General features: G+C 51.1%; 2 protein-coding genes across 2 annotated transcripts; one reads left to right on the forward strand and one right to left on the reverse strand.

Annotated features, from left to right (window-relative positions):
* Positions 1–2,561, reverse strand: ENH_00077140 (hypothetical protein, conserved; the record flags this gene model as incomplete). The annotated part of the gene is made up of 2 exons (XM_013583050.1): positions 1–1,415; positions 1,808–2,561. Coding segments are annotated over 2 exons (2,169 nt in total), but the record flags the coding sequence as incomplete, so codon positions are not given.
* A 4,227-nt stretch (positions 2,562–6,788) lies between these two features.
* On the forward strand, positions 6,789–13,216 carry ENH_00077150 (hypothetical protein, conserved; the record flags this gene model as incomplete). Its single annotated transcript, XM_013583051.1, has 9 exons — positions 6,789–7,471; positions 7,984–8,042; positions 8,662–8,904; positions 9,143–9,686; positions 10,147–10,268; positions 10,736–10,837; positions 11,809–11,915; positions 12,480–12,975; positions 13,161–13,216. The coding sequence occupies 9 exons, from the start codon at positions 6,789–6,791 to the stop codon at positions 13,214–13,216; spliced, it is 2,412 nt and encodes an 803-aa protein (XP_013438505.1).
* Positions 13,217–13,942: the final 726 nt, after the last annotated feature.

Here is a 13,942-nt window from a genome sequence, read left to right on the forward strand (position 1 = left end):
CGGGCCTCCCGGGGGGGGCCCCAGGGGGGCCCCAAGGGGGCCTCCCGGGGGGGGCCCCAGAGGGGCCCCCAAGGGGCCCCCTGGGGGCCCCCCCAAGGGGCCCCCAGAGGGGCCTCTCAAGGGGCCGCTGTCTCCTGGCTTCCCCTTAGCTCCATCTAAACGCTGAGAGGCCCCACGGGAGACAACCTGCTGCTGCTGCTGCTGCTGCAGCTGCTGCTGCTGCTGCTGCTGCTGCTGCTGCTGCGGGTCTTCACGGGTTTTCGTGTGTCTGCTTGCTGCTGCTGCTGCTGCTGCAGCAGGGTCGCAGCAGAAGCGGCAGGGAAGCTCGGTGAAGGGGACACACAAACAAAGCTTGTCTTTGTCTCCCCCAGTCCCCTCAGCAGCAGCAGCAGCAGCAGCAGCAGCAGCAGCAGCAGGAGTTTCAGGCGCTGCTGCTGTTGCTGCTGCTGCAGCAGCACCCCCCATTTCACCAATTGCTGCAGCTGCAGCAAAGTCCAACTTGTGGGAACTTCTCCAGTCCCCACTTTTTGCTTCTCTTTCAAAGGCACTGTTGAGGGCCTCCTGATAACGCAGCAGGCCCCCCAATGTAAGCCTTTGCTGCTGCTGCTGCTGCTGCTGCTGCTGCTGCTGCTGCTGCTGCTGCTGCGTTTGCGCCGCCGAAGAGGCAGCAGCAGCGCCGTCAGCAGCAGCAGCAGCAGCGCAGCAGTCCCTGACACTCCAGCCGCCTCGGAAGCGCGCGAGGTGCTGCAGCTTTTGGTGCAGCAGCACGACGGGAGCTGCTGCTGCTGCTGCTGCTGCTGCTGCTGCTGCTGCTGCTACTTGGGTGTTGTTGCGGCAAATGGCCAACTTCAAAACGTCTTTGTCAACTCCCAAAACCAAGTCGAAGTGTCTAGACAGCTGACACACGTCGCCCCCCGCCCCGCAGCAGCCGTCAGCAGCAACTAGCGGCCGCAGCCCCGCAGCAGCAGCAGCAGCAGCAGCAGCAGCAGCAGCAGCAGCAGGAGGCGCTGCTGCTGCCCCCGGCGGCGCGCCCGGCGCCGCGCCTGCTGCTGCTCCCGCTCCCGCTGCCGCTGCTGCCGCCGCTGCTGCTGCTGCTGCTGCTGCTGCTGCGGGGCGGCGCAGCTGCGGGAAAGAGGGCTGCAGCAGCAGCGCTGCTTCCAGCTGCTGCTGCAGCGCGCTGTGCGCATGCATTGCTGCTGCCATGTGAGCAGCAATTAACTCGAGTGTCATTTCATGCCAAGACTCGGAGTCCAGCAGCAGCCCCTGTCTGTACACCCGAGACAGCGCCTCCCGCAGGAAGTACTGCGGGCCCACTTCGTTCCCCAGAAAGTCAAACCCGCTGCTGCTGCTGCTGCTGCTGCTGCTGCTGCTGCTGCTGCTGCTGCTGCGGCTCCACCAGTCTCCCGCGGCGTCCCCTGCAGCGCACGCAGCAGCACAAGCAGCAGCTGCTGCAGCCGCAGCAGCACTCACTGCACACTCGCCCGCTCCTGCGCACTCCCTGCTTCCCCGCTGCTGCTGCTGCTGCTGCTGCTGCTGCTGCTGCTGCTCTATTCCAGAAACCTTAAGACCCACCTGCATGCGCTGGGGCCTCCAAGCTAATACTTTTCATCTTCTGCACAAGCAGCTCCTCTTGCCCGTCCCCTGGGGGCCCCCCAGGGTCCTGGGGGCCCCCGCAGCTGCTGCACCTGGCCGGGAAGGAGAGGAGCTGCTGCTGCTGCTACTGCGGACTGCAGCAGCGGCTGCATGCGCGAAAAAAGCAGCAGAAACTGCGCAGGGTTTAGGGCCCCCAGCTGCTGCATAATATTACCAAAAAGAGTTGGCTGCTCAGCTGGGGGCCCCTCGGGGGGCCCCTCAGCTGTGCGTGCAGCGCAGCCGGGGGCCCCCCTCCTTGACAAGGACTGCTGCTGCTGCTGCTGCTGCTGCTGCTGCCGCTGCTGCTGCTGCTGCTGCTCGCAGGCCGAAAGGTGGGACTCGTACTTGCGCAGAGACTCTGCTGCTGCTGCACTTAAGCCCGAAGAGGCGGAGTTCCAGGAGCCCCGGGGGCCCCGGGGGCCCCTGGGGGCCCCCTCAAAGCTGCCCCTGGACTCCGCAGCAGCAGCAGCAGCAGCAGCAGCAGCAGCAGCAGCAGCAGCAGCCTGGGGGCCCCCCTGCTGCCGCGCGTGGCTCGCAGGCGCATTGGGGGGGCCCTTTGCGCCCGCTAGGCTGTTAAAGGCAGTCCAGCGTGAAAAGACAATGCATGCATGCGTAACAGGAGCAGCAGCAGCAGCAGCAGCAGCAGCAGGAGTTGCTGCTGCTGCTGAGGCGTTGCAGCCAGTCTTCCCCCAGTCCTCCGCAGCTCCTGCGGCTGACTGACCCTCAGCAGCAGAACGCCCCTGCTGCTGCTGCTGCTGCTGCTGCTGCTGCTGCTGCTGCTGCTGAACCCGCCTTACCTTGGCGAGAAGCCCCTGCAGCTCCTTCCCTCTTGTCTGGATAGTGTAAAGGCAGGCCGGAGGAAGAGCTGGAAAGCCACAAGCAAGTGAAGACTGGAGGTGAGTGGGGGAGGCCTCTGTGTGCTGCTCCATGTTGCAGTAGATAGCGCAGCAGCAGCAGCAGCAGCAGCAGCAGCAGCAGCAGCAGCAGGACTTGGGGCTCCGCGGCGCTGCTCTTCCGGCCCGATCTGCGGCTTTTTCGCGCGATTAAGGCCACAGAAATGGAAATTAAAACAAAAAACTGCGAATTGCAAGTGAGGGAAGCAAAGTCGCCGTTTTCTGCAGCGAAAGCTGAACTCAACGCACCGCGCAAAACTTGAAACGGGTTCAAGAGAGCCCGATCCGCCGCTCTTTTGGGAAAATAAAAAGATATTTCGAAAAGAAACAACAAAAGGAACTTCAGGAAACTGGAGATCGCGAGTGTGGATTCTTTTTTACTTCTTTTTTCCGCCTTGCTGCATGCAGAACACGAGCACTGGCAACGACACCATCGAGCTGCTGCTGCGCAGGCCAGCAGCTGCGCAGTGCGGCTCTCTTTCTGCACAAGACATTACCTTTTAAATTTGTTTCAAATTTGCAAATTAAAAACAATTTCGAATTGCGAGGCGGTCGATCGCGGCGGCGGCGTCGCTCTTGGAGCCCCCGGCTGCTGCAGCTGCAGCAAGGGAAGCGCAGTGTACACTCAGCGTTTCCCCGCGTGTTTCCGCGATTTTCGATTTAAATTCAACTTTCACTGAATTATTTCTTATTTTTTACTTTTAAATGCCACTTAAACGCACCCACAGGCCCGTTTTACCCCCAGACTCGCCCGCCGGCGCACAGTTGAAACGCCCCGAGCACAGCACTGCACACTGCACAGCCAGCCCCCGCGTTCTGCAGCGCCAGAAGCTCGAAAGAAGTTTTATTTAATTTCAATTTCATTTATTTCCTTTTTATTCTTTTCCGAGCTGCATTTGGAGCTGCGGAGGGGGCGGGAAAAGCCCCAACACCCCAAGACATTCTGCATCCGTTCAATTTGCAAAGTTCCTGCACACAACACGCACCCCCACAGAAAGCTGCATGCAAAATTCCCCAAGTTTCTGCTGCTGCTTTTCTCAGTTTTCAGCTCTCTTTCGAGCTCCTGGAGTGTATGTACACCCCAAGAGCTTCAGGGGGGCCAAAAACGAAGTTTTGTCTTCTGCATTTCTTTCTGTCTTCCCTCTATGTGCTGCAGCGGAGTGTACGTACACTTCAAGCAGCCTTGCAAAGCAGCTGAGCTGCTGCATGCACTCTTCAAATGCTTTTTTAGCTGTCTGCAGCCTTAGTGGCTTTGTACTATCAATACTATTAATCTACAGCTAGCCACAGCTAGCCACAGCTAGCCACGGCTAGCCACAGCTAGCCACAGCTCGCCTGAATAGCCCCAGAAAGTGGTGAAGCCTAGCTCGCGCTTGCCTGTACAGCAGCAGCAACTGCGGTCTTCTGTGGCTCTCGTGGGCCTCACAGCCACTTTTTTAGGCAGCTTTCTTTTCGACAAAATCAAATTTTATTTTCTCTAATTTGAAGCTCTTTAGCCTCAGGGGGGCCCCTGTGTCACTGAAAGCTTTCCTGGGGCCCCTTTAGGGTCTTAAGGGGCCCCTTGGGGCCCCCAGGGGCCCTTTTGGGGTCTCAGGGGGCCCCCCGGGGGCCCTTTGGGGGTCTCAAGGGGCCCCCTGGGGGCCCTAGGGGCCCTTTGGGGGTCTCAAGGGGCCCCCTGGGGGCCCTAGGGGGCCCGCAGGGCCCTCTGCGGGGATGTGGGGGCCCCCAGAGTATTAAAAGTATAAGAGTTCTTTTCCTGAAAAAGGAAATAGTTTTCAGACTTTCAAAAGACTTGGGGGGCCCCTGGGTAGGGCCTGTGGGGTCTCAGGGGGGCCCCCAAGTGGGCCCAAAAGGAGGCCCTCAGGGCCCATTGGGGCCACAGGGGGCCCCCCAGGGGGCCCATTGGGGCCACAGGGGGCCCCCCAGGGGGCCCCCAAGGGGGCCCCTGTGCAATTCATTGGGGGCCCCAGGGGGCCCCCAGGAGGGCCCTAAAGGAAGTCCATTAAGGGCCTCAGAGGGCCCCCAAGAGGGGCCCCAAATGGGTTCAATTAAGGGTCTCAGGGGGCCCCCAAAGGGGGCCCCAAAGGGGTACAATTAAGGGCCTCAGGGGGTCTCCAAGGGGCCCCCCAAAGGGGAACAATTATGGGGCTCAGGGGGCCCCCAAGGGGCCCCCAAAAGGGAATTTGGTGTTGCAGCAGAAGGGCCTGGCTTGTGGGGGGCCCCTGTGAAGCTGTGGGGCCTGGGACTTAATTTAATTTAATTTAATTTAATTTAATTATTTTATTTAATTGAATTGAATTTGTTTATTTTATTTAATTGAATTGAATTTATTTATTTTATTTAATTGAATTGAATTTATTTATTTTATCTAGTTCTGCAGCTTCTTATGAATATATATTTTATATATTTAATGTAAATATATATTTCTGGGAAGCTGCAGAACTCATATATATAATTACAGATATATATATGTATATATATATGTATATATTATATATATATATAATGTATATATATGTATATATGTATGTATATATATATATTATATATATATAATGTATATATATGTATACGCATTACATATATATAATTGTATATGTAATGCATATATACACATTATATATATATATATATATATATATATATATATATATATATATATATATATATAATGCATATATGCAAGACTTATCCAAGAGTAATATATAAAGTATATACACATATATAATACGCTTATAGTTAAGGGGAGCTGCAGCACCAGTATATATATATAAATATTTATATAATACATATACATATAAGTATATATGTAAATATATATATATATTATAAATATATATATTATATATATATACATGTATATATACATGTAATAAGCTGCAGAACAATATATTATATATGTATATAATAAATATATATTTATTATATATAGTATAAATATATATTTATTTACTGAGGGCTGCAGAACTAATATACAAAATAAAAGAAAATGACTAACGAGGGGCTTTAGTCAGAGGCCTCTGGCAAAATGAAAAAATAAAAGAAATAAAAGAAAAGAAATAAAAGAAAAGAAATAAAAGAAAAAGAAATAAAAGAAAAATAAATAAAAGAAAAAGAATTTAAACAGAAATAAAAGAAAAAGAATTAAGGAAAAGAAATGGAAGAAAAGATTAAGGAAAAGAAATGGAAGAAAAGAAGAAGCAAATTCAAGTTAATTAACAGAAAGAAGCAGCAGCAAAAGCAAAGGGGGATTTGAAAAGAAATAAAAAAGAAAAAAATAAAATAAAATAAAACAAAAACAAATAAAATAAAATAAAATAAAATAAAATAAAAGAATAAAATTAAAACGATCAAAGTGCTGTTTTCGTCTTTATCCTTTTTATTTGAAAGACAGAGAAATACAAGGATCTAAAACTCTTCAATTTCATGTCTCCCTAAACCCTAAACCCTAAACCCTAGACCCTAAACCCTAAACCCTAAACCCTAAACCCTAGCGGGCCTCGCGCAGCTGCGTTGTGGAGGTCCCGGCTGGGCGAAATGGGTTAAAAAAAGGATAAAGGCGGAATAAAAAGGAAAATAAAAATAAAAATGGATTTAATTATATTTTAATTTGCAAAAAATAAAAAAGAAAATGAAAAATAAAATAAAATTTAATTAATTTTAATTTGCTGCTGCTGGGCTGGGGGGTGGGGCTGCTGGCCTTGCCGGGCGCTGCTGCTGCAGCGGCTGCGCGTGTGCATGCAGAGGCTTTAAACCACCGAAATTGCGGATTTTTTCCCTTTTTTTCAATATTATTAAATAAATAATAATATTTAAATTGTTTTTAGTTCAAAAAGTCCCAATTAAAGCCTCCAAATGCCCACACACTGACGCCGCTCGCCCGCGCTCTCGACGGACCGCCGCCGACCCGCCGGACCACCGGAAACCCACTCAACCAGCGGCAGAATTTCCTTCTTTTTGAATTTAATTTAATTAATTTGCAAATTTTATTATTTTCCGAGTTTAATTTCACCATTTGAGCTCCACGCGGCCGCAAAAAGCTCCCCAGCAGGCCATTTTGAGGCCCCCCGCTTCCCCCCCCCTCTTCTCCATTTCCTGCCAAGTTTCTCCCATTTCTTTTCCTACGAACTGCTCGGGGGGCCCCCAGGGGTTTAGTAAGAAGGGCCCCAGCAGTTGGGGGAGAGAGGGGCCCCCCATCTGGCTTTTTGGGTACCGGAGCCCTCCGGGGGCCCCAGGGGCCCCCGGGGGCCCCCACTGCAGCCAATGGAGTACCCTGGGGGCCCCTGCGGGCGGCTCTCCTCCGCCTATGCGCGCCGGCGGCTCTACAACAGACTGGCCCTCGAGGGGCCCCTCGGGGGGCCCCCCGGGGGGCCCCCCGGGGGGCCCCCCGGGGGCCCCCTTCTGCAGCAAGACCGCAGCAGCAGCTTGTTAGGAAGAACTACTTCCCCAACTTTAAGGGCCCAAGAAGCAGCAATTCGCAGCCAAATGCGCAGAGCCAACTCGGGGGCCCCCAGCAGCCCGGGGCCCCCCCCCCTGGGCCGCCACAGCGCGGCCCGCGCCGCCTCGCGGAGGGGCCCCCGGGGGCCCCCCGGGGGGCCCCCCGGGGGGCCCCCCGGGGGGGCTCCCCTGGGGCCCCTCCAGGGGGCCCCGGGGGCCCCCGGGGGCCCCTTTGGGGGCCCCCAGGACTCCCCGGAAAGAGATAAAAGCCCCACTTTCAGGGCCCCCTTTTTCTGTCCTGGAGAGGAAAACAAGGGGGCCCCCTGTTGGCTGCTGCTGCACGAAGAAGACGTGCAGCAGCAGCTGCCAAGGGGGGCGAAGCTGAGGCCCAGTGGGGGCCCCTCTCGCAGCAGCAGCAGCAGCGCAGCAGCGCAGCAGCCCAGGGCGCGCTGCAGCAGCAGCAGCAGCAGCAGCAGCAGCAGCAACCGCGCAGGCCTCGAGACCCCCAGGTGGGGGGCCCCACACCTGAGTGGGGACACTGCAGACTTTGCAGACAATCTCCAAACAGAGGTCTGTCGCGCCGCTGCTGCACTTGCTGCTGCTGCTGCTGCTGCTGCTGCGCTTGCTGCTGCTGCTGCTGCTGCTGCATCTGCCGCCGCTGCTGCTGCAGCAGCAGCAGCAGAGGCTCTGCCTACGGCTAGCTGCATCCCTCCTGGCTAGCTGCGGCCATCTGGGCCTCATGCAGCTAGCTGAAGTTAGCGCCAGCAGCCCGCAGCTAGCTGCAGCAGCAAACTGCAGCAGCTAGCTGCAGCAGCTAGCTGCAGCAGCCCCCAGGTAGCTGCAGCTAGCTGCAGCTAGCTGCAGCAGCTAGCTGCTCCCTTTGAGCTGCTGCGTGTTGTGCGTCTCTGTAAGCATTCAATAATATAAATAATATGCAAATATAAAAATATTAATAAAATAAATAAATAAAAAAGATTTATAAATGAGAAAAGGCTTTTAGTTTCCCGTTTGTGCTGTCTAGACACCCGAAAAGGAGCCCCAGCAAAGAGGCCGATCTCCCCGAAGGCGATTCAGCTGTACGTACACCTGAAGGCCCCACAACCACCCCCTAATAAAATAAAATTAAAAATGAAATAAAAACTTTAAAGTTAAATAACTTAAATAAGGTAAAGTTTTAAATAAAATGATTCAAATATAATAAAATTACAAATAAAATGATAAAAATCAGATAAAATGATATAAATAGAATCAAATTTAAAATAAAATCATTCAAATAAATTAAGCTTCAAGGTTAAAACCCCAGGGGGCCCTCAAGGGCCACTTGGGCCCCCCAAGGGGGGCCCTCAAGGGGCCCCCGAGAGGCCCCAAATGGGGCCCCCTGGGGGGCCCCTGGGGGGCTCCAAATGGGGTCCCCTAATGGGGGCCCCTCAGGGGCCCCAAATGGGGTCCCCAAACGGGGGCCCCTGGGGGGCCCCACACGGGGGCCCCTGGGGGGCCCCACACGGGGGCCCCTGGGGGGCCCCACAGGGGGGCCCCTGGGGGGCCCCACAGGGGGGCCCCTGGGGGGCCCCAAATGGGGGCCCCTGGGCATAACTAGAAAGGCGTTGTGGATGTCTTTTGCTGCTTATTTTCTTTTTTGGATTTAAAGAAATTTGAAAAGTCTTTTTTAATTCTTTTCTGTTTTGCTGCTTGTCTGCAGCACAAGGAGGCCGCGAAGCTGTGGGCGCGGGCTACCAGCAGCAGCAGCAGCAGCAGCAGCAGCAGCAGCAGCAGCAGCAAGATGGGGACACGAGGCGTCCATTGTACCCTTCAGGAAGCAGCGGGGGGCCCCCCACGGATTTCCCCGAAAGTACCCTAAAGGGGGCCCCCAAGGACTTTGGAAATTCTCCTTTTTTGTTTTCGGGGGGCCCCCCTTCCTTTGGGGCCCCCAATGGCGACAGCGGTGGGGCCCCACACTTCGCTGCAGTGCATGCATTTTATTTGCTGCTTTGGGGGGCCCCAAGTGCTGCCTGGGGGGCCCCCAAGGGCCCCCCGGGGGCCCCAGGGGCCCCTTGGGGGCCCCAAGGGCCCCCCGGGGGCCTCCGGGGGCCCCCGGGGGCCCCCGGCCCTTAAGTAAAGATGCATGCGTTTTTGCGCAGCGTGGAGTGTATGTACACCTCACCCTGTGCCTTTTGCTGCAGACCTGGAGACACAAAAGGGTACTGAAGACCACTGGGGCCCCCCAGACAACAGGGGCCCCCAGGGCTCCCAGGGGGGCCTTGGGGGCCCCTATGGGGGCCCCCAGGAGTACGGGGGCCCCCAAGGGTACCGGGGACCCGAAGAGCACAGGGGCCCCCCGGAGTATGGGGGCCCCCAAGACGACAGGGGCCCCCATGACGACAGGGGCCCCCAGGAGTATAGGGGCCCCCAGGAGTACAGGGGCCCCCAAGACGACAGGGGCCCCCCGGAGTATAGGGGCACCCAAGAGTATAGGGGCCCCCAAGAGTACAGGGGCCCCCAAGAGTTCAGGGGCCCCCAAAAGGACAGGGGCCCCCAGGAGTACAGGGGCCCCCAGGAGTACAGGGGCCCCCAGGAGGAGAGGGGCCCCCAGGGTTTGGATTTGAGAATATCTGAGACCCAACTGAGGGCCAAAATGGAGTTGGAAAGATCTCGAAGAGGACAACGTGGGGCTGTTGAGGGGCCCCTGCATGCGCCCTATGCCACTTGGGGCTCTGAGGCTCCCTTGTGGGTTTTTGGCGAAAGTTGGGGAATTTAGGAGGGATTTTGGAGGAAAACTTTCCCGTTTTTGTCGCCTTTTTATTTATTTAATATATTTATTTTATTTTAAGACACAAATGGGTTTAATTGCGCTAATTTTCATGTAAATAAAGGCGCTCTGCATGCGCGCTGCATGCAGACGCGCACGCGGTATTTCAGGTGTACATACACCCCATGCATGCAGCGCTTTTTGTGAAATTTTTGCGGAGGAAAAGAAAAATGGCAAAAAACAAATAAAACAATAAATATAATAAATATAACAAATATAATTAATATAATTAATATAATTAATGTAATTAATATAATTAATATAATTAATATAATTAATATAATTAATAATTCAAATGGAGAAGTCGGGGCGCGCGAAAAGTGGAAAAGACGGACAGAGGCCACGGGGTGTACGTACACCTCGGCGTTTGTGTCTCAGAGACACTGCGGAGGAAAGACAAAAGAAAAAGTTCAAAGAAGAAATGAAAGAAGAATTAAAACAAAGACAAAGGAATATGGAGCCCCTTTCCGTCACAGAAAGAGCAGCGGCAAAGGCAGAAAGTGAGAAAGCCGAGGGTTTAGGGTTTAGGGTTTAGGGTTTAGGGTTTAGGGTTTAGGGTTTAGCAGTGAAGCCCGCCGCTCTGCTGCTGCAGGTGATGCAGTTTTGCTGCTCTGCTGCTGCACACAATTTACTAAGTAATAATAATAATAATAATAATAATAATAATAATAATAATAATAATAATAATAATAATGATAATAATAATAATAATAATGGTAATAATAATAATAATAATAATAATATAATAATATTAATAATAATAATAAATGATGGTAATAATAACAATTAATAATAAAGAGAGAATTCGAATTGAAAAGAGTAATTTTTTTTTGTAATTAAAAATAATTATTGTATTTAATTAAAAAGAATTATTCTATTTAATTAAAAGGAATTATTATATTTAACTAAAAGGAATTATTATTTTTAATTAAAAAGAATTATTATTTTTTAATTTTAATTTATGCAGTTTTGGGCTGGCAAACAAAAGCACAAAATTATTATTTGCTTTACCAGCGGCTGCTGCAGCGGCAGCAGCCCCTGGAGTCACAAGTCCTAAAACTCACCAAAGGTAAAAAGCCCCAAAAATGCATGCATGCATGCATGCATGCATGCATGCATGCATGCATGCGTTCGTGCATGCATGCATGCATGTGTGCATGCATGCATTTCAGGGTCTTTTTGGTTTGTAATTATGTGTCTTTGTTTCTTGTTAAAACATATTTGCTGGCATGCATTTAGGCTTCTGTGCTTTTAAAAATATGTTATTTTAAATTTATATAAATATATTATGCATTTTTATGTATTTTTAAATGTAGAATTGCATGCATATTTATTTGCTGAATAAGTAATTAGTTATAAATAAATAAATATATATGTATATATAAGTAATTATATATAAATGTAAATTTCCATTTATTTCTTTTAAATTCCCAAACGCATGCACTTTTTAATTTTGTGTGTTTCTGGTGTAGAGACACTCCAGGAATCATTTAAAGAAATTCTTTTCTTCATTTTTAAATTTAAATGCATTTTTAGTTTTTTGTATATTGCGGATTTATTCATTTGCAAATAAACTTATTTGTTTATTAGTCTAAATAAATATATTTGTTACTGCATGCATGCATGCATGCATGCATAAATAACATTTATTTACAAATAAATATATTTGTTTGTTAATGTGTAAGTGTACTTTTTTATTTACAAACAAATGCATTTCTTTATTCTTCAATAAATCCATTTGCGCATGCATTTAAATAATCATACTTGCTTATAATAATATGTATATTTACATTGTCATTTATATTATTTTTTAAATAATTGTAATTAAACAAATAATAAAGTCTTGAGCGCATGCAGCCCGGCTGTGCAAATGGAGTGTACATACACCTGGTGGCGGCTGGCCTTGGGGTGTATGGGGAGCTGCAAGTTTGGATTTTTTGGATTTTTTGCATTTCTTCATCAATTTTAATTCTTTTTCTTTCAATTAAAGACTATTTACAATATTTTTTAAAATTATTTTTCTTTTTTCCTCTTTGGCAGACTTAGCTGTTGCAAAAGAGGCCAAAAACAACTCGCGCATGCAGTCCCCAAACCCTGCGACGCATGCAGAGCCCAGCCAGGCAGTGTGGGGCCCCACAGACGGCCAGGTAATGCGGTGAAGCCCCTGGGGCCTAGGGTTTAGGGTTTAGGGTTTAGGGTTTAGGGTCTAGGGCTTAGAACTTGGGTCCTAGGGTTCAGGATTTGGGGCCTAGGGTTTAGGGTTTAGGGTTTAGGGTTTAGGGTTTGGGGGCGGAGAGGGCAAATGAAAAGTTGAATTAAATGCGAACTGCACTATAAATGCATTTAAATGCATTTATAATTTGAATTATAAATAATTGAAGTTATAAATGCATTTAAATATGTTTTAAATTAAATAAAACTCCATTTCCTCAAATGCATGCACTTGGGGCTTTGCAGCGTTTCATCTTGCTGCAGCTGCTCGGGTGTATGTACACCCCAGCTCCTGCTTTTGGTTTTTTCTTGAAAGCGCCTTTTTGTCCTTTTGCCTTTATCTGCTCGCCAATTAAATTAAATTTAATTAATTTAATTAATTAAATCAAATTAATTTGATTTAATTTAATTAATTAAATTAAATTAAATTTAATTTAATTTATTTGTTGAAGTCCTAGGGAAGTTGATGCAGCAGAAGCTTGTGGGTCTTTTGTCTTCAGCTGTCTGCAGACTACAAAGAGCTGCTGCAGTGTTTGCTGGGGGTCTGCAGCAGCATAACTCCTGTCTTTGCCCACCAAGTGCAGCAGCAGCAGCAGCAGCAGCAGCAGCAGCAGCAGCAGCAGCAGGGGGGGCCCCCGGGGGGCCCCCCCCCCATTGTCGCGCATATGATTAATGCTGTCGAATTTGTTGCTGCATGCAGCCACCAAAGTGCAGCAATAGAAAGGGCCCGGCAGCAGCTTTGGGCGGTGCTGCAGGGGCTGCCGGCGAGCTGCTGGGCCCACGCGCAGCAGCAGCAGCAGCAGCAGCAGCAGCAGCAGCAGCAGCAGCAGCAGGGCGGCGGCAGGGCGAGGGGCAGATCTCTCAGCAGCTGCAGCAGACACACGGGGACCCGCAGCAGCTCTCGCCGTGTCTCTTTTGTCTCTTCTGACGAAGACAGCAGCAGCAGCAGCAACAGCAGCAGCAGCAGCAAACGGGGGGCCCCCAGAGGGGCCCCAAGTGGGGCCCCAAGAGGGGCCCCCAGGGGATATGCCTTTCCTACCTTCCGCGATGGAAAAGTTATAAGTCACGAGAGACATCTCCTCTTTACAGTGAGCCCCGAAACCCTAAACCCTAAACCCTAAAACCTAAACCCTAAACCCTCGGTGGTGCAAAAGACAAGTTTGCTGCTTCTTTTGCTTCAGGCAGCCCCAGTGGACATCTCCATGCAGCAGCAGCCCCCCAGCAGTGGCCCACGTGAGCTCTTAGTGGCAGTTATTGCTGCAGCAGCAGCAGCAGCTGCTGCTGCTGCTGTAGCTGCAGCAGCCGCTGCTGCTGCTGTAGCTGCAGCTGCTGCTGCTGCTGCTGTAGCTGCAGCAGCAGCAGCTGCTGCTGTAGCTGCAGCTGCTGCATCTGCAGCTGCTGCAGTAGCAGCTGCAGGAGCACGCGTTGCTGCGCGGGCAGCCGTAGCAGTTGCTGCAGCAGCAGCAGCAGCAGCTTGTGTGCGCTGTGTGCTGCTGCTGCAGCAGCCGCCGAGCAGCAGCGCAGCAGCAGCACGCAGCAGCAGAGTTTGCTGCAGCGAAGAGTCTGTGCTGCTCTTAGCCTCAAAGACATGCAAGCCAGAGCCACGCTGCTGGCCCCGACTCGCGCTGCTGCTGCTGCAGCAGGTGAGCTCCCGCTGCAGCCTCAGCAGCAAACTAGCTAGCTGGCTAGCTAGCTGGCTAGCTAGCTGGCTAGCTAGCTGGCTGGCTGGCTAGCTGGGTAGCTAGCTAGCCAGCTAGCTAGCTGTCAGACGTGCTGCCCCGCACAAAGCAGCCATCCAGCTGTTCTAAGGGCTGGCCGGCGCACCTGGCTAGCTAGCTAGCTAGAGCCTAGCTAGCTAGCTAGAGCCTAGCTAGCTAGCTAGGGCCTGGCTAGCTAGCTAGAGCCTGGCTAGCTACCTAGAAACTAGCCAGCTAGCTACCTAGCTAGCCAGCTAGCCAGCCAG

This window comes from Eimeria necatrix, genomic scaffold, assembly GCF_000499385.1.
Source record: "Eimeria necatrix Houghton genomic scaffold, Enh_scaff802, whole genome shotgun sequence".
NCBI lineage: Eukaryota > Apicomplexa > Conoidasida > Eucoccidiorida > Eimeriidae > Eimeria > Eimeria necatrix.